General features: G+C 40.6%; 1 protein-coding gene across 1 annotated transcript in view; it reads right to left on the reverse strand.

Annotated features, from left to right (window-relative positions):
- The window catches only part of LOC127580134 (voltage-dependent T-type calcium channel subunit alpha-1G-like), a 278,942-nt gene that overhangs the window by 218,757 nt on the left and 34,426 nt on the right, over window positions 1-25,759 (reverse strand). Inside the window, 2 exon segments of the mRNA XM_052033345.1 lie at window positions 3,788-3,947; window positions 19,520-19,617. Of these exon segments, the coding sequence (XP_051889305.1) occupies window positions 3,788-3,947; window positions 19,520-19,617 (258 nt within the window).

Genomic DNA, 25,759 nt, shown 5'->3' on the forward strand with positions numbered 1-25,759 from the left:
GGCCTCTGAGATGGATGCAAATGATTTTGTGACACTATTTCAGAGACGAGCATGAAAGTTCTTCCCAGATTCCTGACTAATATGCCTCTCTTCCAAACTTATTAAACAGACTATGTTGCCATTGTCATATTCCTCTCTGTGGCCCCTAAAAGCACACAAATTAACTGCCAGAATTCCAATACAACTAATGACTACATGTTAGGAATTTGATTCAATGGAAAATGCCTTTGGAGTAATTCAAACATGTTGCATAAATGCAAGTCTTCCTTTAGTTTTAACTCAGCACTACTGAAACTGAGCAAGCAGAATTGAGAGTTAAAATAGGAGCTACTTAATTCACATATGGGATGGAAGAGTCACCACAGATCCTGCAGAAATTCATCCATTATTGGATTGTAGTGAAAATCTAGCCTCCTGACTTGAGGGTTGAAACCACATTCAATCTTCACATCATCTGCAGCCATCCTTCCATTTTTAAGTTAATCAATTATGTTTAAAACGATTTTCATGCACATATTGTATTTCATAAAAAGTCAGAGACAGCAGAACTGACTATGGGAAAATGAGCTCTGTTATTGCTGTCAGTGATTAAAATACTTCAGAGAGAAGAGGACGACTCCTCAGCAATCAGGGTCTTCATTTCTAGATGTTTAAACAGTGTCCAGGTTTTGTCAGCAATAGAATATACTTCCTCCCTCAGTAGCTTAATTTGTAGCATGTTATGTCAGAAAGTCATCCCGCTTTACAGACCTAGGCACATAATCTGTGCTGACATTGCAGCGTAGAACTGAGGGAGTGCTGCACAGCTGGATGAAATGCTAAACCTCATGTAACATCTTCAAAGTCAAGTCTTACAAAATTCATAAAGGGCTACTTACAAAATTATTAAAGGACTTGAAAGGCTAGATGCGAGGTGGGTAGGGCTGGGTGATGGTGGGCTGGTGTTTCCCCTGACTAGAACCAGCAGGACTCAGTTTGAAAATAAGGGAGGACATTTAAGACTAAGGTGATGAGAAATTCCTTCAGTCAGGGATGGCGAACTTTTGGAATTCCATGTGGCTGTGGAAGCTCAGTTGTTATGTTCATTCAAAACAGGGATCGATAGATTCCCTGGGAATTAAGAGAATCGGAAATTTGGGGATAATGCTGGAAAATGCCACTGAGGTGGGAGACCAGCCATGATCTTGATGAATGGCAGAGCAGGCTTGAAGGGCCAGATGGCCAACTATTGCTATTTCTTACGTTTTTAAAGTCAGTCCTGAAGTCATTGCAACTGTTGCAGCCTATAGATCCGTTGTGCCACTTGACGGGCAGAATTCCCACTGCGGTTCAGGAAGCAGTTCTTCCACCAGAGGGAGGAGGTGATTGAGGAGGATCCTCAGGATGACTTCACCCATATTAATAGCTACTAACTGAGCAAAGGTGATCTCCTGGCATACTCTCTTCTTTCCAGACGAGGAAGATGGGATCGTGGATTCATGCCAGATGTACTTCTCTGCATGTTTTAGAACTTCAGCGGGGATTTTACTTGCTCCAGAGGCCTTGCTGCATTCCAACCACCTTCTGGGGCTGGATAATTTTAAATTGAAAACTCGGCTATACAAACTGGCAAGGGCTAGTGGCAAACCAGAGGACTGAGAAGTTTTTAGGATTCAGCAGTAGAAGACTAAAAAGCTCTTAAGAAGGAAGAAAATGGATTTTGAGAGAAAACATGCATGTAGTGTAAAAACAATAACGGTTCTGTGGATATATAAATAGGAAGAAGGTGGCTAAGGTAAATGTGAGGCCTCAAGAGAATGAGGCTGGTGAATTAATAACAGCAAACAAAGAAATGGCAGATATGTTGAATAATTCTTTTGCATCAGTCTTCGGCATGGAAGACATTGTTGATATCCCTAAGATAACAGATGGGCTAATTTCAAATAACATGCTAGAACTTACAAAAATCCCAATCACAAGGGAGAAAGTATTGGAGAAGCTCAGGGGGGCTTAAGGTGGACAAGTCACCAGGACCCGATGGACTGAACACTAGGGATTTAAAGGAAGTGGCTGCAGAGAGAGTGGACCTATTACTTGAAATTCTTCATAACTTGCTAAACTCCAGGAGGGTGTCTGAAGATTGGAAAACAGCCAATGTGACTCCCTTGTTCAAATAATAGAAAAACAGAAGACAGGCATGTTGGCTTAACGACAATTATTGGGAAGATGTTAATCAAGGAGGAAACAGATAATCAATTTGAAAAGTCAAATATAATTACATTTATTTCATATAGTTTTATGGAAGGTAAATCAGGTTTTACAAATTTGCTCAAATTCTTTGAGGATGTAACAGGGAGAGTTGATAGAGGGAACCTGCTAATCTAGTGTACTTGGATTTCCAAAGGGTATTTGACAAGGTGCCACATGGGAGGCAGGTGCATAAATTAAGAGCCCATGGTATCAGAGTATAAGCGTGTTAGAATGGATTGAAAATTGGCTGCCTTGTAGAAAACAGTTGGAATAAATGGGTCCTTTTTAGAAAGGAAGGAGGTAACTAGTGGAGTGCTGAAGGGATCAATTCTTGGCCAGCAATTGTTCGCTATTTACACTGATGGAGGAAGGAACAGTATGTGAAGTTTCCAAATTTGCCGATGATATGTAAATAGGTGGAAGGGCATCTTGTGATAAGGATACTGTGATTCTGAAATGGGATATAGATAGATTGAGTGAGTGGGAAAAAGACTGGCAAATAGAGTTTAATGTAGGGAAGTGTGAGGTCATGCATTTTAGTAAGAGAAATCAAAAGGCAGATTATTATATAAATCGAGAGAGAGGGACTGCAAACAAATGAAGTAGAGAAGAATTTAGGTGGTCTGGTGTATGAATCGCAAGTAGCTAGCAAACAGGTCCAATAAGTAGTTAAGAAAGCAAACAGCACTTTGGACTTCATTGCAAAGGGTTTGGAATTTAAAAATAGGGAGATTTTGTAGCAATTGTAGAGTTTTGTTGAGGCCTCACCTGGAATGCCATGTATAGTCTTGGTCATCTTACAAAAAAATTATACCATTAGAGGCTGTAGGAAGGAGATTCCTCAGGCTAATTCCTGGGATGAGAGGGTTGTCCTACCATGAGAGACTAAATAGTTTGGGCCCATATTCCTTGGAGCTTAGAAGAATGAGGGGTGACCCTATTCAAACATATAAGATCCTAAGGGAGCTTGACAGGGTAACTGTTGGGATGTTTTCACTCATGGGAAAGTCTTGAACAAGGGGACGTAACTACAAGATTAGGGGCCATCATTTAAAACTGACATATGTAAAAAAGGTGATGAATCTCTGGAAGTCGGCAGTGGAAGCTGGATCATTGGAAGTATTTAAAGCGGAGGTGGATAAATATTTGATGGGTCGAGGAACAGAAGGGGTATGGAGAAATAGGACAGGAGAGAAAAGGAATTGAGGCCCAGCATAGGTCAGCCATGGTCATATTAAATGGTGGGACAGGCCTGACAGGCCTGATAGCCTGCTCCTGCTCCTCTTTTCTTGGGTTGCACTGAGATTGTAGCAGAGAGAATGCTGTGGGATGTAGTCAAGGACACTCATGTCACAGACATAAAAATTCATTCTATTACACACACACACACACACACACACATTTATATATATATATATACATATATATAGATACACTGTGACAACTATACTAGAATCAGATTTAAGATTATTAGTACTGTATTCACATTTGCATTTACGGGGCATTCTTAGTTTTTATTGTGTTTCTAATCAATCCAAACAGATTCAGACATACTTACATTGTAAAGTTTTCTTCAAGAAAACACCTGTTTCGTAGTAGTCCTGCCCACAGTTGGACCCCGACAATGCCGAAAATAAAGAAGACAAAGAAACAGAGGAGAAGTACGTTGCCTAACATAGGCAAAGTGTCCAGCAGCAGGGTCACCAGTATCCGCATACCTATGAGATAAGAGCAGAGGTGTAACAACCATTTCTTGTTCCTATCTCTGGATCCAGTGACTACAGTGACCTAACAGCAGTTATCAATTCTTCATCAGTTTATTGATGCTCAGCAAAACAAATTGTTCAATTTATTAATGCATTAACATCTGTTAGGTTCAGCCATCATCTACAAATACCAGTATGCTTCCAAGAGGATTAATATACTGCTCTGTTGCTGTAAAGGTAAGATACCCTCTGTAAATCATGCATCAGTTATTCATTAACATCTATCAAATTAACCTGTCTCCCATCAATTAGGAATTGATATGCTATCTTTTAATAACATCCACCTTTAGATTTGGTGATTAATACTTTGATCACAATTAATTAATACTTAATTAACCAAAGTATTGATGCATTTTAATCAGTATTTCTGTATTTGTTCAGTCCATACCACCTTCTATTTTTTTCAGGTATTAAAGGACGTTGGGTTTTTTTTGTTACTGAAATACATGCAGGCTTGAAGTTTCAATGGATTTGCAAGATCAAAGATTAAGACGAAGAATCGTGGACGTGCTCAGACTAAAGGGCCATCCTAAGTCAAAAGAGCAGGACAGTACAATGGAGAGAAGCAGAACACATTTAATACATTCAGCTATCTCCTGAGACAGATGCAGCTTGTCACTTGTTAACTATATTATGTATGTCAAAATGATTACTTCAGGTATGTGCTCAGTTGAAAACCCAGCAGTGCACCATGTATATTAATGCTATGAGTTATAAGTTTTAATTAGTTAGCTGTGCACCAGAATGATTCACATTTGAGCCAGTAGGTTGTTTTGATCCATCTTTCCCACTCTGTTTAAGACTTTGGTGATGGTTCTAAGTAGATTTACCAGAGTATTTGGGAAAAGTTACATCTTGTACGTGCAAAATGAAGGAATTGGAATTGTTCTCTTTACAGGAGGCAAAGTTAAGAAGAGATTTAATAGTGTTATTAATTATGAAGGTTTTGATAAACAAGAACACGCTGATTACACAAGGAGGAAAGTCTCACAGAGGATACAGTTTCAAGATAACTGGCAAAAGAAGCAGAAGAAAAAATGGAATTTTTTTGAACAATTAGATGCTATGTTCTGGAATGCACAGCCTGCTATGGTGGTGGGAGCAGATTTAATAGTAATTTTCAAATTTGATATTCTTGGAAAACGAAAAGGGGTAAATGACCATGACTTTGATATTCTTGGAAAACCTTCTCAAATGTTCACTAAAGGCATAATAGATTGAACAACCTCATTTTCCACACATGAGTTGTTGAGTCTTGTACTCTAGATCTGCATCCTCTTGAAAGTGGGACTATATGCCAAAGTATAGCCCTTGAATAACCAGCAGCACTCTGGCCTCATTTTACTGTTGAGTAGCCTGAGTAAACATCAGGATAAATAGCTTAGTTATGGTACCTAAAGTTAACAATTTGACATGGAATTCACCACAACAAAAGTTAGCACCTTTTAAGAAAAGGGGAGAAAGTGGTTAAGGGAGAGGAATGGAGTGTGCCCGGTGTTCTGTGATTGACTTTCAATACTTAGCTCACCAAGTTCCCAAAAAGCTTTATTCAGTATCAGAACTCCAGACCTTTCCAAAAGAGACTGGATCCACATCTTTATTCAATGTCCATGCAGTATCAATGTGCTTTTGACATTGGTGGATAATGCAATATCAGGTTGAAAAGAAAAATAGATTGGAAAATGTCACAGAGAGAAAGATTTATAAATATGTAACATATAAAAATTTGCATGAAATCATTGCTGAAAAAAAATCTCCATATTACAAAGACTGGAAAGAGCACTCAATACCCAAAGGGTTCGCTTTGAGATACACTACGAATAATAAAATTCAGAGTGAGGGGTCATTTGACATTGTAATCCTGGAGTCTTGGCTCCGGTACATCAATCAAGTAGATGCTCCCTAAAACTACATAAATCACAAGGATGCACCCTTCGCATCAACAGTAAGAAGTCTCAGGTTTCCTGGACAAGTCAGTGGACCAAACAGTCAGAGAAAAATAACACGTGTACAACGTGGAAATTACCCAGCTGATGAAAAGATGTTCTGGGAGTTGAGAATCCCTGAAATGCTGAGGCAGATGATATCAGCTACGGATACCATGATTGGAAAGAACACGGAGATGAAAGATCAGCCAGCATTACTGAGCATTACAGCATCTGTTAACTCCTGTTAGAAGGATTTCTAAGTGCAGGGCATGACAGTGAAACGGGGATTGCCTGCGTTACCTCTGGCGACTATGTTCTAGAAGCTCTGGCCTTCTCAAGGCTTGGTTTTGAAGAGCTAAAATGTCCAGAAGCTGCGGGTTTGAGGACAGGGAGAGGGGATTGGGAAGGAGTGGAGTCAAACCTTGAGTTGTGGCTTGGCGGCAAGAGTGAGACAGGAGACAGAGGGGGATTGGGTCCATGCATTGAGTCAGTGGGCAGGATGATGGTTAAGTGGGGGGAAGGAAAGGATCAAGTTCTGTGCCTCGATTTTGGAGACGAGTGGGTGGGACTGCATTGGATTGCATTGGGTGAGAGAGGGATCATGTCTGAAATGGGGAAGGGGGCTGAGGATCAGACTGATATTCAACTAATAAATGGTTGCAGTGACGTGCTAAATGTCAGGCAGGCTGGGGGTTGCATGGAGGCCTCTACTGGAGACCTTGAGGATCACTGCGCTCATAGATTGGAGGGTGGGGTGGAGTGGCGTGGGTGTTGCTTGTGACTTGAGAGATACTAGGTAAAGAGACTTAACCGACAGTATTCCCAATCCAGTGATGTACTATAAGGACCTGACACACTGGCCTTCAGACAGAACAACGAGTATAGGAATTGGGACGTTATGTTGCAATTGTACAAGATGTTGGTGAGGCCGCACTTAGAGTATTGTGTACTGTTTTTGTTACCCTGTAATAGGAAAGATGTCAATAAGCAGGAAAGAGTGCCAGGAAGATCTGCAAGGATGTTGCCAGGACATGAGGGCCTGAATTATAGGGAGAGGTTGGGCAGGCTAGGACTTTATTCCTTGGAGCATAGGAGACTGAGGGGTGACCTTACAGAAGTGTATGAAGTCACAAGGGGTATAGATAGGGTGAATGCATGCAGGATTTTTCCCAGGGAAAGGGAACTAAAAACTGAAGGGCATAGGTTTATGGTGAGAGGGAAAAGACTTAAAGGGACCTTTTTCATGCAGCGGGTGGTGTGTAAATGGAATGAGCTGCCAGAGGAAGTGTTTGAGGAAGGTACCATTTAAAAGACATGTGGACAGGTATATGGAAAGGAAAGGTTTGGAGGGATATGGGCCAAACTTGGGCAAATAGGATTAGTTTAGATGGGCATCTTGGTCTGCATGGACTGATTGGGCTGAAGGGCCTGTTTCCATGCTGTATTACTTTATGACTCTAATAGCCACGATTAGCTCCAGGGCCAGCAAAAGAAAAATTCCCTGCCTCAGACTACTAAAAGTGGCTTGCAGAACTTGTTCTTGGCTGTGCAGGAGAGAAAAGATTTTTCCAGCTACTTCACTGCAAGTCAATGCTTCAGATAAAATTCCCAGTTGTTTGAAAAGTAACGATCAATTACCCACTTTTCTATGAGGTTAGCTTAGGTTAGATAAACTATATGTAGGAGAGTTTCTGGGGTAGCATTTACAACCTAACCACTTCTGAACAGGGTCAACATGAGCCAGAAGCTGGCTCTGCTCCGATTCAATGTACTGCAGAACAGCTATTAACTCTGCTATACACAACTGCCCACAATTCCAAATCTGCTAATGCCGAAACAACATTGCTTTAACACCAAGTAAAAAGTGCCTGAATTTCAGATCTAAAATGTTCTAACAATGGAGAAAGCACTTCTATAATTGCAACAGGCTGAATATCACTGAAAATACCTTGATCGCATTGACATTTGTATCAGTCTCCTGCTTTCAAAATTGCCTCATTTAATCCAATTCGAAAATACTTCATTGAAAGAAACAGTCAGTGACAAAATCACTCCTGACAACTCTTAATATTGATGAAAATGATGGATGCAATTTTTATTTGTTCCGTCCCATCCATATGTTTCATTTCCAGAAAAATTATATTTTTGAAATATGAGCGATAGCCAGCCAATTTGAAAATTAATTTGCCTAATTATAGCATCAATTAAACAGCATAGGCTTGGTTCTTATCATACATCAGATTGTCATTAAAGTGGAAAAGATGATGATTTTTGGCCTTAGTAAAGCTGGCAGTAGACCAATTTCACTGATAAAATAATCGTTATTAATGACATTGGTAAAATGACAGGCTTTTAATCTGACAGTTTGAAGCATGGCTAATACTGGGCCATTTATCTTCAGGGGATGCCTGATTGGTAATGAAGTTGTAGAGTTGATGCTATTTACTCAAAGTAATTGAAGAGAGCAATCACTGGACACAGGGCAAAATGGGCAAATGCACTGGGTCAAGTGTGAGAGACATTTTACGGGACAGAATAAAGGAAAGAATTAAAAACTAAACAACCCTTAAACATTGTAAAATGACCTAATGTGACCGGAGTGTTATCAGTCAAAACCTCTCACTAAACTGCGTTAGGTGACAATAGGACAGGTGGCCAAACGTTTGGTCAAGAGAACTGTGGTACATCTAATTCTATAGGTTAAGCCCTTCATGTACTATGACACTACAGTGATCCCAGGAATAGGTGGGTGGGCTTGGAGAGGGATTTGTGGGGCAGTGTAGGACTGTTCTGGGGTTGTTGGTCAGGGTTGGGGGACTGAAGGGAGAAGAATGGTCATGGGAGGTGGAGTTAGCGTTACCCTTACCTCCTTGAAAAGGAACATAGTATTGATAGGGGACAGTATAGTTAGGGGATTAGACACTGTTCTCTGCTGTGTAAACATGAGTCTCAAAGGCTGTGGTGCAGGCCAGAGCCATGATTAAGGACTTCTCCTCAGAGATGGAGAAAACCTTGCAGTAGCAGGGGTAAGATCCAGTTGTCATGGTCCATGTAGGTACAAATAAGCTCTGCTGAGGAATTTTGTGTAGCTAGGGTCTAAATTAAAAAGCAGAACCATAAAATCAATAAATAATCTCTACATTACTGCATGATCCTCTTACAAATTGGCATAGGGTGAACAAAATTAGAGAGTTGAATGTGTGGTCCAAAGATTGGTGTGGAAGAAATGGGTTCCAATTCATGTGGTACTTACACCAGTGCTGTCCTCTTGGGACAGGCTTCATGTCAGTGTCCTGGTGAATCGAATAATTAGGCCTATAGATAGGGCTTTAAACTAAATAGTAGTGGGGCGAGAGGGAAGATTCAGGAAAGTTAAAGAGAAAGGACGAGGCAGTGATTTGGATGAGCAAAATGAGTGATGGTAACCAGAATATGACAGAAAGGGACAGAGAATACAAAATGTGTGGACCAAATTAAAGGCTCTTCATCTGAATGCATGCATCTTTCTCAGTAGCTTAGATGAACAGATGACATAATCGGAGACAAATGGGAATGATCCAATAGCCAGTACAGGCTCCAAGGTGACCAAGGCTTGGAACTAAATATTTGAGGGTATTTGACATTTATAGACAAAAGGAAGAGTGGGGAAATTCCAATAGCAAAGGATGTTTTTAGTACACTAGTGACACTTCCTATTTCTTATCTTCACCTCCCAATCCTTGTTCAGAAGATCAAGGAATGGAAGGCTGAAATAAAAAATAGCAAAGGAAAGAAGTCACTGCCTGGAGTGATCTGTAGGTCCCTCAACAGTGTCCATATTCTAGAGCAGAGTAAAATCAAGAACTAAAAGGGGCCTGCAAGAAAGGGGCTACAATAATCATTGACAACCTTAATCTCCACGTTACTTGGACAACTTGACAAAGGAGGTCTTAAGGATGAATTCATAGACTATATCTGGGACACCTCCTTAGAATTATACACTGTGGAACCAGCAGGCTTATTATATTTGTTATAAAAATAAAAAATGCCAGTAAACACAGCAGGCCAGGCAGCATCTGTGAAAGAGAAACAGTGAACGTTTTGGCTCTGTGACCCTTTGTTGGAATGTTAACCGTTTCTCTTTCTACAGGTGCTGCCTGGCCTGCTGAGTTTTTCCTAGCATGTTCTATTTTTATTTCAGATTACCAGCATTTGCAGTTTCTGTTTTTGATTTTCATATTAGATCTGGTCATGTGTAATAAATCAGAATTAATAAATGATCTCATGGTAGAGAGACCTGTGAGGAAAATAATCATAACATGATTGAATTTTGTATTCAGTTTAAGAATGGGAAACTAAGGTTTGAAGTTAGTGTCTTAAATAAAGATATGAAGAAGACATTGGCAAAGTGGACTAGCAGAACAGATTAAAAGGTAAAATGGGAGATAGGTTGCTCCAAACATTTAGGGAGACATTTCATAATTCTCAGCAAAGATCTGTGGCTATCTGAGGAAATTAAGGATGGTATTAAGTTGAAATAAAAGGCATTTAAATTCGCAAAGATTGGTGTTAGACCAGAAGATATTGTGCACATGTATTTACATACAATAAAGTGTCAATAAAGGTTACTACACAAGGTAAGAGTTCATGGCATTAGGTGTAGCATTTTGGTATGAATGAATTTTAGTAAACTAGTGAAGAAGCAAGTAAAATCTGGAGACTTTACTGTGAATAAATGACAGTAAACAGTTTCTATTGTTGTGTAAATGACAAGGGGACAGTACAGCATTACACTGCATGCACCTCAGCATTTTACCTTTAGTTTGTTTGATTTGGAAGGATAAGAAAAAAACGTGAATTTCTAAAGTAGATTTATTCAGAGCAGCTAATAAAGCCATATAGATCTGATCGTTCAATAAATGTTCTGGATGAATTATAACACAGAAATGGAAGCAGTAAACCCTACAAATAAATAATATGTAAAACGCTGGAGGTGCACTCCATAGTTTGAAATTGTTGATTTATTAGTGATTTTTAAAACATTAATTAAGAGCTTGGCTGTGATCAGTGATATTCCAAAGAGGAACTTGGATGGCATGGAAAAGGAAACTATCTTGGTGGCATGGATTTTGATACAAATCTTGGAGAGACAAATGTGTTCTTGCCTGAATCTGATGTTACTTTCATCTCCTTCATTTAAGTTACTACCAATATAATCCAACAATTTAATGTTTTACTTTGAAATAGTATTTCAGTTCAATCCGGGAGCTTCAAGATGTTAACTATAATAGAAAATCTATTTTTTAAAGAAAAAATCATTTTTTAATAAAAGCTCTGGGAATTGTTTTTGCTGTAACTTTTGTACTCCTTTGCTCAACTGCAGAGTCTGTAACGCAGGTCATGCTCCATACAAATTAGGTAAATTACTAGAACATTCACTCAAGTTGAATTATTTCCATATTTCTTTACAGAAACGAATGGAAAGCCCAAATTCAAGATATGCAATTAACTGCAGAGCTGAAATAATACAGTACACAAAGACAATGAAGCAAGTCAGGGGTAATGATTTGCAAGCATGCATTTTGAGATCCAAAAAATAAACCTGGGGATTTCACTACCTGCTTATTTTGCACTTGTAACTCTCACAGTCATCTGAGCTGTTTTTAGCAAGGCTAACAAGTCACATAATAAACAGTTAAAATCTGAAAGGATCTTGGATATTGAGATCACAATAGTAAGTAAGAGTGGGCACTCTGAATGAGACCAGTTCTCCAATATAAGAAATGCAAGCAGGAGTATACCTCAAAGTTTGTGGCCGATATTTTACCTCAGCACTGCGTCCTGCACTAACCCTTATCTTGAGACTCCCTTACTATCTGATATCAACACACCATCGGGCTATGTTTTTCTCCATTAGCTCTGATTTTCTCTGTATCGTCTCCTAAATCCAATGGCCGGCTTGCAAGCTCTTTACTCTCATCACCAAATGTTTAGGGGGAGAATTAAATTCAAAGTTGCTGGTTCTTGATTTCTAGACTCAGTAAGTTGTCCCCACGACTCGTTTCAATCTTTTTGAACGAACTACAACTAGCTAACACATTGTAACTGCCGCCAAGCAGCGTCCTCCTCCAATGGTTGGGCCTTGGTCCTACAGGGGTTGGGGTGGGGCTGAGGCATCTGGTTGTACTTGGCAACACTGGTGCCTGTTGGTATATCCATGGAGATGGCGGCTGCTCTGTTGATGGTGACGAGGTGGAGACATTCACACCCCGAGGTATGGTTGATATTGTTCCGAAGATGCACAAGCATGGGAAGGGGGTGGGGAAGGGGAAAGGGATGGCGGAGGGGCGGGGAAGGGGGCGGAGGAGGAGGGAGGGAGGGAGGGGCAGGGGAGGGGGCGAGGGATGGAGGGGAGGGGACAAGACAACTGACCACATGGGTGACCGGTTCAAGACCAGACCTCCTCAATGGAAAGATCCTACGGAGGCATCAAAGCTTCCAGCCTCAGAAGGAGGAAGTGATGGTTACAGTAAATTTTGGGGGGTAGAAGAAGAAAGGCCACTAGAACATGGAAACCGTTATAGTCAACAGCAAAGAAAACTGAGCCTTTGGGGAAAACAAGATAAGATATTTATTTATTAGTCACATGTACATTGAAACACACTGTAAAATGCACCTTTTTGCGTTACTGAAAATGTGCTGGGGGCAGCCCGCAAGTGTCGCCACGCTTCCGACGCCAACATAGGATGCCCGCAGCTCCTAACCTGTATGTCTTTGGAATGTGGGAGGAAACCAGAGCACCCGGAGGAAACCCACGCAGACACACGGGGAGAATGTACAAACTCCTTACAGACAGCGGTGGGAATTGAACCCGGGTTGCTGGTGCTGTAATAGCATCACGCAAACCGCTACACTACCGTGCCATTAGAGAAGAATTGGAATTGAGAATAACGACTAAGGGATGTCAGAAAATTAGTTTAACATGGTATCAGCACCTGCAGAGACGTGAAAGAACAAATTATCTCATTCTATATAAAGTAATTATTAAAACATTTTGTAGAATAGGAATGCGAGTTTACATAATTAGAATGGGAATCATTCATTCTGGATAAAAAATATAATTTTATTTCAAGCCTTCTTTCTGAAAAGTAAACACGCAGATATATTTAAACAGTTGTCAGTACTGGACAGATTCTAGCTGATGGAGTCAAGGATGTGATCTGTGTACCAAAGGCACTGGTCCAAAGCAACAGGGTTAAACCTGGTTTCAGAGGACATTGTCATTGCTGGAAGCAGCCAACGGCCATTTGCCATTTCTCCACATTGTTATCTTCCTCTCTTCTAAATTTTCCCCCCTCTCTCTCTGATCCCTAAACAGCCTGCTACGCATGGGAGATGCAGGAGTTTCCTTAACTTTTTGGTACTGAAGATTGATCGACCTGTACGTTCTATTAAATAGTGGCACTTTTTTTTACATAATATGTTACTGAATTTCTCAGGAGAAAATTTTGGTAAGGAAAACTGGGGAATTTCTGTGTGGATTGCAAAGTCTGTAGTTTTTCTGCTGGGTCCTTTGTGCACTTGGCACACTGAAGCCTGAGGCATCTGAAAATTGACAGTGGTATCCTGAGGTGTACAACATATACCTGGATAACATTTCCACAATTTTCATACACACATACATAGCCAGCAGGTGGTGTCAGCATCTGTGCAGAAACAGATCCTTGCAGGACACACAGGCCTTTTTTTTAAAGCTCCAAGCCATTCAATCGCGCATATCCCTGGCAAGTTCTCCAAAGTTTAAAAACACCTTAAATCCCACCTGATTAACACAGCCCTTGCCCCAATCCACTACTCTCCCTACAATGAGCAGATGGTCATGATCTATCTGCTGGTGTATCCTGAGGTACCAATTGTCTCCTTGGATTAAGTTACAATCCTGCCCCCAACACTTCCGCCTAGCCTCATAGAATGGAGAATTTTGTGGTGATAGGTCTGTAGGGAATACTTGCGGTCATATTGAAGGACTTTTGTTATAGACCAAAATGATAGAAAAACAAGATATTAGTAGTGCCATCAAACATTCCACAAACACCCAAATTTGATTTTGGCTACTTGAGGGAGTTTTAATTTGTGAGTTCTTCCCCATTCTCCAGAATGGTATGGTTTAATAGAGCTAAAATCCGACACGCTAAAATGCTCTTGGACTGTCCAGTTCACAATCAAAGAAGCTTTCTATACAAAGCCATTCTGTTTATAATGGAATAACTGAATTAAGATGGGGTTTAATATTTAAGGATTGATCCCAGCCCAATAACCTCAATCGAAAGCACTACATTTGAATATCGTCTGTTTTGCTTTTACGGACAATCTAGCCAGTCAATACTGGAAGGATTCAGCATCTTATTGAGACCTCAGTGGTAATTGGATGTTCCCTAACTTCTACCAGTTGCAAGCTGAGGGTTGAAATTAACCTCGACTGCAAATATCAGTCTTCCTTAAACAGTTTGCAATCCACAGTTACAGGTCTCAATACTACTAAACCTATTACATTTAAGATAAGAAATAAGCCCATTCAGCCCTTCAGGTCTGCTCAGCCAGGTGAAATAGCCTTTTTAGGTCTAGCTGATCATGCTCTTTAAGAATTTTGGGCATCTCTCATTTTTATAAACACTAGAGAACACAGACTCGATCTACTCGATCTCTTCATACTTTTGCCTTCCTAATGCCTACTGCATTTGCACTTTGGCATTAAGTGACTCGTGTACTAGCACAGATAAGTCCCATTGAACATCAATATTACCCATTCTCTCACCATTTAACAAATGCTCTGCCTTTCTGTAATGTCCACTGAAGTGGATGATCTCACATTTTCCAGGTTATATTCCATTTGCCATGTTCTCACCCAACTCATTCATATTTCCTTGAGGCATGTTCACAGACCCACAATCTTACCTAGTTTAGTACAACTAGCAAACTTGGAAATATGATATTTGACCTTTTTGTTTTCTGTCCATTAACTAATTCTGTGTCAGTATAGGTGTCAGTAATAGGTGTCAGTATAACACCTCCAATTCTACGTGTGGTCTCACGTTGTTGACCAGTCTCCTGTGCGGGGCCTTGTTAAAAGCTTTTGAAAATTCAGATATTTCATATGCGTGTTTTTGGCCTTATCAGTTCTAGCAACATACTCAAAGAACTTCAGGAGATTAGCCAAACATGATTTTCCTTTTATAAGTCCAAGTTGGCTCTGCTCAGTCTTATTTTATTTTTCAATGTGTATGGTTATTGCATATTTCATTATACATTCAAGCAATTTTTTCTACCACTGACATGAAACTAACAGTTCCCTGTTTTCTCTCTCCCTCGTTTCATAAATAGCAGGGTCACATTCGCTCCACTCCAATCTACAGAAATAATTCCAGAATCTATAGAACTTTGGAAGATGATAAAGAAAACTCTGGGTTATAGATCATTAATCCCTGGGATTTATCAGCTTTCAAGCTTGCCAATGTTTCTAATATAGTTTTTAACTCCTGCTTAGTTCCTTATTCTTGCTAGATGTTTAATTCTCTAACATATATCTGGCAGTTCTTGTGTGTTTTCCTTGAAGATAGACACAACATAATTGTTTAGTTTCTTTGCCATTTCTTTATTCCCCATTACAGATTCTCCTGTTTCTGTTTGCAAAGTACCCACATTTTTCCTTGTTTGTCTTTTCTCTGTTATATACCTATCAAAGTTTTTAAAGTTAATTTTTATGTTTTGACAGTCTACACTTGTATTCTATCTAGCCTTCCTTCATTAATTGCTCTTCTGCTGAGTTCTAAAATACCTCTAATCCTCAGGCCTACTGCTATTTCTGGAAACTATGTGCCTCTTCCTTTGATTTAATGCTATCATTAATTTCTCTTGCCAGCCATCAATGAATCACTTTAATTTTGTGTTTTTGTGTTTTAAAGAAATGTTTATTTTTTGCAATTTATGCATTTTCTTTAAATGCTAACTATTACCTGTCTACCATCATACCTTTCAATGTATTCTCCCAATTAGCCATGGCCTACTCTCCTCTCATACTTCATAATTACCTTTTGCTGAGGTTTAACAGTCTAGTTTTGCATTGAATTAAATCACTTTCAAGCACAATTTAAAATTCTATAATATTATGGTCACTTGACAACAAGATGATCAATTAATCCTTTCCCATTGCAGAAATCAAGACCAAAAGTAGCCTTTCCCCTCGTTCTTTCCTCAACATACTGATATAGAAAAGGACCTTGTATGCATTCCATGAATTCATTTTCCATCTTATCACAGCAAATTAGATTTGTGCAATCTATATGTAGTTAAAGTATCCCAAGGTCACTGTTTTACCCCTGTTACATAGACCTCTAATTTCCTGATTTATGTAAATCCAATATTACAACAACTATTTGGTGGCCTATAAATAACTGCTTCTAATGTTTATTGCCCCTTACTACTTCTAGGCTTAACCCAAATTGATGCTAATTCAACATCATGATCTGATTTCTCGCCACCGCACTTATCTCCTCCTTTGCTACTGACACTATGCCACTGCTTTTTGCTTTTGCTCATCCTTCCTAAATACCTTGGCATATTTAGTTCCCAGTGTTGGTCGCCCTCCAAATGTGTTTCTGTTTCTGGCAATTATATCGTACCCATTCTATGTTCTATAATAGAGGGATATGTGGGAGGAAGGGGTTAGATAGTCTGAGGTGAGGCTTAAAGATCGGCACAATGTTGTGGGCCAAAGGGCCTGTAATGTGCTGTACTGTTCTATGTTCTATGTACTTCTATCTGTGCCATCAGTTTGTTGTGGTGGATGCTGCAAGCATTCAGATACAGCACTTTTAATTTTATCATTTTAATATTTTTCTGTACCTTAATCCCCTTTGCTGTTTAACTTTGTTTCTGCCATATATTTCTTCCCTTTCCAACTTTGGTTCTCTCCTTGAATTCCATTTGAGGTTACCGAGCTAGTTTAAACCCTCCCCAACAGGTCTAGGATGCCTCCCCAAAGCCTCCTATGAAGAATTTGGTACTGGCCTTGCTGAGTTGCAACCTGTCTGATTTGTCTGGTCCAACCTGGCCCAGAAAAGGTTCCAGTGCCTCGGAAATCTAAAGCTCTCCCTCCCTGCACCATCTCACCAGCCATGTATTCATCTATTCTCTTTTCCTATCTCTGTACTTATAACCACATGGCACTGGGAATGATCCTGAGAACTTCATCATAGTTCCCTAAACTCTACCTGCAGGACCACATCCCTTTTTCTATCGATGCTGCAGTAACAAGGTCTGGCTGTGCACCATCTCCTTTCAGAATGCTCTGCCAGTGCTCAATTGACATTCCTGAGGTAGACCTCACGTTGGAGAATAAAATGGGTTTTGTGAATTTGTAGCCTCTATTCATCTTATTCAATTTTTATTCCCAACAACTTTGATCAGCAGAGACGTTGAATAGACTGCTGATTCTCCATCATCTGTTTTGCACCAAGATGCAGTCAAATGCAATAGCAACAAGCCTAATTATCCACCCTATGCTTTTTATCATCTGACAGGCTTTATAACCAACAAACTTTTACGTTACAAACCCACCCATTGTTTTATAAAAAAAGAGACTGTCTTTCTTCCACTGCAATTTACCACATATTCCTTCATTTAAAACATTCACATGGAACATAGAACAGTACAGCCCTGGACAGGCCATTCAGCCTACAATGTTGTGCCAATCTTGATGCCAATTTAAACTAAATGTCCTCCTCCTGTGTATCATCCATATTCCTCCATTCCCTTCATATTCATGCGTCTATCTAAAAGCTTCTTAAACTCCACCCAACTGCCTGCTTCCACTGCTACCCCCGGTAACCTATTCCAAGCACCTGAGTAAAACAAACTTGCTCATCACCTTTAAACTTAACCCCCTAACCTTAAAAGCATGTCCTCTGATATTTTACAATTCTATCTTGGTGGAAAGCTTCTGACTGTCTACCCTATCTATGCATCCCATACTTTTAAAATCCTCTATCAGGTCTCCCTTCAGCCTCTGCTCAAGCAAAAACCAACCTAAGTTTATCCTTGTAGCTCATACCCTCTAATCCAGGCACCATCCTGGTGAACTTGTTCTGCATCCTTTCCACAGTCTCCACATCCTTCCTATAATGGGGCAACCAGAACTGCTCATGATACTCCAAGAGTGGTCTGGTTAAAGATTTATACAGCTGCAGCATGAGTTCCCTACACTTATACTCAAGCATGCCATACGCCTTCATTACCACCTCATCCACATGTAACCACTTTCCGTGAACTATGGACTTGGACCCCAAGATCCCTCTGTATTTCAATGATTTTAAGGGGCCTACCATTAACTGTATACTTTCTCCTTTCATTTGACCTCCCAAAGTGCAACACCTCGCACTTGCCATCTGCCACTTCTCTGCCCATATCTGTAACTGCTCTATATCCCACTGTATTCTTTGATAGTTCTTTACACTGCTCACAACTCCACCAGTCTTGGTGTCCTCGGCAAACTTGCTAATTCACCCATCTACAATTTTTATCCAAATCATTGATATATATATCACAAACAACAGAGGCCCCAGCACCGATCCTTGCGGAACACCTCTGGTCATGGACCTCCAGCCAGAATTACAGCCTTCCACCCCCTACTCTCTTCTATTGGCATTCTGAATCCAAACTTGCAATTCACCCTAGTTCCCACGCATCTTTATCTTCTAAATCAACCTACCATGAGGGACCTTATCAAATTCTTTACCATCGCCTGTGTAGATAACGTCCACTGCCTTACCCTCATCAAGCACCTTTGTCACCTCCTCAAAAAAACTCAATCAAATTTGTAAGGCATGACCTGCCCAGCAGAAAGGTCTGCTGATTGTCCCTAAGCAGGCCATGCCTTTCCAAATGTGCATAAGTCCTATCCCTCAGTATTCTTTCCAATAGCTTCTCCACCACTGACATGAAGCTCACTGGCCTATAGTTACCTGGATTATCCCTATTTCCTATCTTGAACAAAGGCGCAACATTTGCTACTCTCCAGTCCTCTGGAACATCGCCTATTGTTAGTGAGGACACAAGGATCTTTGTCAAAGCCCCAGCAATCTCCTCACTTCTGTCAATATTCTGGGATATATGCCATCAGGCCCTGGGGACTTATCCATCTTAATACTTTTCAGAAGACCCAGCACTACCTCCTCCTTAATCTCAAAACGTCCCAGTACATTAGCATGCTCCATTCTGCCTTCACTATTCTCCAAATCCTTCTCAGTAAATACCGACACAAAGTACTCATTTCGTACCTCAGCCATTTTCTCTGACTCCAGGCACAAATTCCCTCCTTTATCCTTGAGTGGACCCTCTCCTTAATTATCCCCTTTTTCTTAATACGTATAAAATGCCTTGGGATTCTCCTTGGTCCTACTTGCCAAGGACATTTCATTTCATGACATTTCATGACATTTCACATTATTGGTTGGTGGTAAATGGAATCTTCACATTCAGCTGTCCACTGGTATCACCTGAGCAACTGAAATAAGTTAAATATAGAGTGAAAAACTTATAAGTATGAAGCATGATACTTACTAGGAACTCGGTTAATGGCTCGTAGTGGTCTCAGGACCCTCACAGTACGGACTGCTGATAGACTGACATTCTGTAGGTCCAGTGAATACTCTAACATGCTGAAAGCAAACAAAATGAAATGATTATCCAAATTGGATTATCCCTGAAAATGGACATCTGTTGTGGGATACAATTCAACTTTTTCCCAGCTACTGATAGTTTGAGAACAGAAACATGATTTAGGCACAATGATTCTGCTTTAAAAAAAGAGTCCTGTAAATGCAAAGTACACAGGACATTCACAAACCTATCAGCAGCTGGGAGAGGTTTCATCAAAAGAGCCTCCACCTTAAATTGCCCCTCTCCATACATCCATCCTCCCACAGCTCTTGTCAGGTAAGAAATGTGATAGCCAATCTGTGCAGTTACCATTCAGGGTTTAATGATATTGGTTGAGGCACAGATTTTGTCAAGGACAGTGTAGAAAATTCTACTGCTCTTTTAAATAATAGTGTTTTTTTTAGACTGGCCTAACATTTAACCACATCTAAAGGACAGCATTGTAGATGGTGTAAAGATTCCTCAAACTTTTATTGAGTCCTAAAAGCACAGAGCTGATAATCAAGTAACCCCAGACTAGATTTTACTGCTTATATCTCGGGAATAGAACTTGAATCCACAGTCTTTGAATACAGGAGGAGAAGTTTTACCCACTGAACCACACTTCAAAGGGACTAAGGCCAAGTCAAATAAGTGGAGGAGTAGGGAGCATAGAGGAAATAGAAAGAATGCAGAGGGACCTAGACAGTTTAGGAGAATGGGCAAGGAAATGGCAGATGAGATTCAATGTTGAGAAATGTGCAGTTGTACACTTTGGAAGTAGAAATAAGCGGGTAGATTATTATCTAGAAGGAGAGAAGATTGATAGTGCGGTAGTACAAAGGGACTTGGGGGTACTCATACAAGATACCTTAAAAGTTAACCACCAGGTTGGATCGGTGGTTAAGAAAGCGAATGCTATGTTGGCATTCATCTCGAGAGGTATAGTGTATAAAAGTAAGGAAGTGTTGATGAGGCTCTACGGGGCGCTAGTGAGGCCTCATTTGGAATACTGTGCGCAGTTTTGGGCCCCACATCTTAGGAAGGATGTGCTGACGTTGGAGAGGGTTCAGAGGAGATTTACGAGAATGATTCCAGGAATGAAAGGGCTTAAGTATGATGAGCGTTTGTCGGCTCTTGGACTGTACTCGCTGGAGTACAGAAGGATGAGAGGGGACCTCGTAGCGACATTTAAAATGTTGACAGGTAAGGATAGAGTAGATGTGGCTAGGCTGTTTCCCTTGGTGGGCGTGTCCAGGACCAGAGGGCACAATCTTAGAATTAGAGGGTACAGTTTCAAGACAGAGATGAGGAGAAGTTTCTTTACCCAGAGGGTGGTGAAATTGTGGAACTCCTTGCCACGCACAGCAGTGGAGGCCAGATCAGTGGGGGTATTCAAGGAGGAGATAGACAGATATCTAAATAGTCAGGGTATCAAGGGATATGGGGATAAGGCTGGCAAATGGGATTAGAATAGTTTTTTTTTCTTCTTTTTTTCCCACCCCATTTCTTTTTCCCTTTTCCTTGGAGCAGACTCGATGGGCCGAATGGCCTGCTTCTGCTCCCTTATCTTGTGATCTTGTGATCTTGTGATAAACATTTAGGGAAATAGAGGAGAAGGGAGAAGATTGAATGGTTCTGGATGAAAATTTTATAGGACTTTTGCAGTTGTTGAAAGAAATGGCCTCTGATGGAATAAACAGAATGGAGAATACTACTAACCACAGTGAGTGAAATAGTAGGTGCCAGTTAGAGAAGGATGGCGTGGGTTATTTAAGAGACCTAATGAAGATGTAGAATTTTGTGTATTGGCTGACAGCAGAGGGACCAGTTGTCTTGTCCTGGGGAGGACTTGTATGTGTGTGGAACTAAGTAGCTCTGTAGTTAGCAAGGTTTATAGAATAAAGACTCAGACCACATTGCTTTGGACTTCATTAAGTTTTTGAGTTGGAGTAGCTGGCAAACACTTGAAAATCAACATTATGATGTTGAAGCTGTGAATGACCATATCAAAAGCACAGAAAACAGCAGGCAAATATTTCAGAGTGGGAAGAAGGAAGGCTTCACTGGTACTGGGTGTGGGGTCTAAAGCTCAATTCCATGCTAATAATCAGCTGATACAACCTGAACCAACAAGTTTAATGCAGTTAGGTGAGTTAAATGAGATTACATTAATTTGCTGATGTTTAACTGCAGTAAATGATAATCATCCCAGGTGATACTGGAGAATGGTGTGAAGTGTTGTGCACCCTCTATCAGATAAAAAGAATATTGGCTTCTCTAAGTCTATGTAACAATATAATGAGACCTCATTAGGTTGGACTCAAAAGAAAATGCTTCTTCAATTTCAGTTGTGTTGATATTTTTCCAAAAACTCAGAAATGTCCGATGATGCCATCCACCAACTCCAAAAGTGGAGCCCAGGGATTTTCTTCACATTTCTACATGACATGTTTGAAGGTCTTAGATGTTCTGATTGTGGGAGCACCACAATAATGTTTGCTAGTGGTTGCCACTGTGGTAGTGCAGAAAGATGTAAATTCAGCCACTTGACGAATTCTGCCTGTGGCAAGTAAATGACTTTTGTTTATGTTTGCACAACATTCAATGTAAATTGTCAAGATGTCCCTGGCCAGTCATATTCAAGAAGAGCTCTTGTGACGTGCTTTCAAACATGGAATATTTTGCTTCCATGGTAACCATTGGCACTTAGCGCTGATTCAATGCTTAATGTTATTTTAAATTTTTATTCCATTGAAAATACCTAAATTGCTTCATTTTTTCTGCTGCAGCTTTACCTGCCTTAAACTTTTAATAATTGCAAATACAACCAGCACCTTAGCAGTTCCCCGATTATTACATGAGTAGACACCAGTGGCAGCTCAGGCTAAGAAAGTTGTGGGTTCCATATCTATATCGGGGTCTTGCGTTTGCACTCTGATTGCAGTGCTGAGGGAGTGCTGCAGCAGTTAATGAGGTTTCTCAGGTAAGATGTTAAATTTACACCTTGTGTGTCCTCTCTGGTGGATTTAAAAGAACTTGTATTTTAAACAAAAGCAGTTTGGCTCCTGCTAATATTTATTCCCCATTTAACATCACTTGGGTGTGATTAATTGGTCTTCTGTCATTCTGGTTATTATTTCTTGTGTAGATTACTGCAAATGAATGTGCAAAAGAATTAAATTTCACCAACTGCCTTCTTGGTCCACTTATATTTTCCTCACTTGTGCATGATTAACCTGAAATCAATCTGGAAGCATTAAGAACTGGCGTGAGCCCGTAAGTAAATGAAAAAACTATTTCATAGGGTGCAGAGACATAGTATTCGTAAGCATTTAATCCCACCTTTTTCATACCAGGAGAACATTGCTACTATAAACTATATACAGTTTATGGAGTAAAGAATCTCAACAAGAGGGAATGTGAAGGAGTGAGGCAGAGCGGCAGAGAAAGAAAGAGGGAGAGGGCCAAAAAACAGAGTTGGGAAGAGAAGAATACAAAGGAAGAATGGGGAGAGGGAGACAGAATGTAGGAGTGGAGAGCAAGAAAGGGGGGGAGTGAGGGAGAGAAGAGAAAGAGAGTGAATGGGGCAGAAAACAATCAGGAGAGAGGGGGCAGAAAAGGTACGAGACAGGAGAGCTAAAGATAGGGAAGGGGGGAGAAAGAAAGGGAGAGAGAGTTTGGAAGTAGCACGAGAGTCCATCATTACTCTTGAACACTTTAGCCTTTTGACAGGGGTGGACCAGCACAGGAAAGTGCGGTTAGAGGTTGCAAGTAGTGATCTGGTCCGCCAACCATTCAGTACTGACAGGACATGTCAGTGTGTGTTGGGACAAAAATAGTCCTAGTGTCACGTAGGTTTAGAACAGCCCAGGATTCAATCATTGTAGACTGGATGGCTGGGATTGGGAAATCTAAAAAAAAAGGGAGAGGTGAGGGGCAGGGCGAGAAGGAAGAGGAGTGAGAAGCAGGAAAGAGGGAGGGGAGAGGAGAAGAGACCAAAGTGAGGGGCTGGTAGAGAGGGGAGAGAAAGAGGGAGGGTTGTATGAGGGAGGGGAGAGGGGAATTGTGAAGAGCGAGAGACTAAAAATGCGGAAAGGAAAGATGGAAAGATAGCAGGAGAAGGGAAAAAGTGGAGAAGGAGGAACAGATAATGAGAAAGGGTTAAGAAGGATACAGAGTTGGAGAGAGAAGGAGACGGGAACGAGGGAGCAGCAACCACCTACACATTATTTTTGAAATGCAATGTTGGCAAGCAGAGTAACAGCTCAAAAAAAACGTGACAGATTTCTTGATAGAAACAGCAAGAATATTTTAAGAAAAACAGAAGCAGATTTTAAAAGACAATTGAAAAGGACAGAACCACAGATGCTGGAAATCTGAAATGAAAACAAAATGCTGGGGACACGCAATAGGGCAGGCTGCATCTGTGGAGAGAGAAACATTTCAGGTTACAATGTTGCATTTCAGGTTAATGATCATCAGAAATGGGTTTTTAGGAAGTCCCAGAGTATTGCTATATGTGAATATATGAATTAGGATCAGGAGTAGACCATTCGGCCCCTCAAGTCTCTGCCATTTGATAAGGTCATAGCTGATCTGTTTGCAGCTGGTCATTTCATCATGTTTGAGAGCAGGCAGCGAGTTTCAGCATAGTGTTTGACTACAGACAGCGTCACAGTCAACTGCATTCCTGAAATGGGAAGAAACTATCTGCAGATCCAAAGGTATGATGGCTCAGCCGGCATATGGGTTGCCCACGGGACTAAATGGCAGGCTTGATCACTGAATTCACTGTAACAGGACATTCATCTTGCATTTTCTAGTTGGTGGTGGGTGAGAAAAGTGATTGTTATTAGATTGAAATTTCCATCGAGTTTTGTTCTGTGATGCTACTGTGATGCACTTCTACATTTTTTTTAATGTGTTGAATAATGTTACACAAATGCAGGTTTCTATTGCTGCATCAGGATACTTGGATTTGTGCTCCTACCTATCACAGACCATCTTGATCAACTGCACTAACATTGCCTCTCATTGAGATCAGTGAATTTCAAGCCAAGTATGGAGTGTGGTTCATTTCTAGACAGGAGAGTGCTGAGCTGCTGTAGGAGTGCTCATATAATTCTTTGGATTGAAGATCGAATGTGATTATTTTATCTTTATAACTACTTGGATTTTTATAGTTTTTCCTTCTTACCTAGCTAAGGAATTTCCAGCCTGAATTGTTGATGGTGAGTGTTTACACAGACAAACTAACAATGGATTCCTTACGAGCAATGTAATCGCAGTGTAACCCAAACAGATAAGCTGCCTGTGTTCTCAATGGGCTGCTTGATGAATGAAGTCACAGATTGATTCCCAGCCATGTCTGTTCAGGCTGTGACATCACTCTCTGGAACAGTTAGCACAATTTTTTAATATAAAGGCAAAGTGCAGATTGAGGCAATTAAGTACAAAATGCCAAATCAGGATTTTGAACTTTGGTTTTGTGGTATTCTTGAAAAGAGTTGAAGTAGAAATTCTTCTGCAAAGCATAAGGTTTTGCACACTATGAGAATGAGAATCCATAGCTCTATATGCCATCAGGCACTTGATATGTAAATAGTATGCTTTTGAAATTCATTCTGGATCTTTTGTGCATGTGCTTGCATATGTGCAAAGGTCAATGGGCATGCACGTTGATGCCAAACATCTGTAAGCTATCTTTATTAGTCACATGTACATTGAAACACAGTGAAATGCATCTTTGCGTAGAGTGTTCTGGGGGCAGCCCGCAAGTGTCGCCACGCTTCCGGCGCCAGCATAGCATGCCCACAACTTCCTAACCCGTACGTCTTTGGAATGTAGAAGGAAACCGGAGCACCCGCAGGAAACCCACGCAGATCTTACAAAATTATTTTGTACAATCCAGGCCTGAAAACAGTGTTGGCCATTCAGTACAAAGCAGACCTTAATTAGAAATTTGAAACCTGAGTTGGAAACAGTTAGAGGGCCAGGCTCAACTGGTCAGCTGCAAGGGAGTTGGAGATCCTGATCTTCTTGCAGTTAAGCCTGCTTTGGTGTTTGCGTCCTCTGACCCCAACCTTCCCCACACACCCCCCAACCCCACCTGGGCTCCCTACAATCACTTAACCATATTGCCAGGGTTTTTGTGACCCA

The sequence above is a fragment of the Pristis pectinata genome, chromosome 18 (assembly GCF_009764475.1).
Source record: "Pristis pectinata isolate sPriPec2 chromosome 18, sPriPec2.1.pri, whole genome shotgun sequence".
NCBI lineage: Eukaryota > Metazoa > Chordata > Chondrichthyes > Rhinopristiformes > Pristidae > Pristis > Pristis pectinata.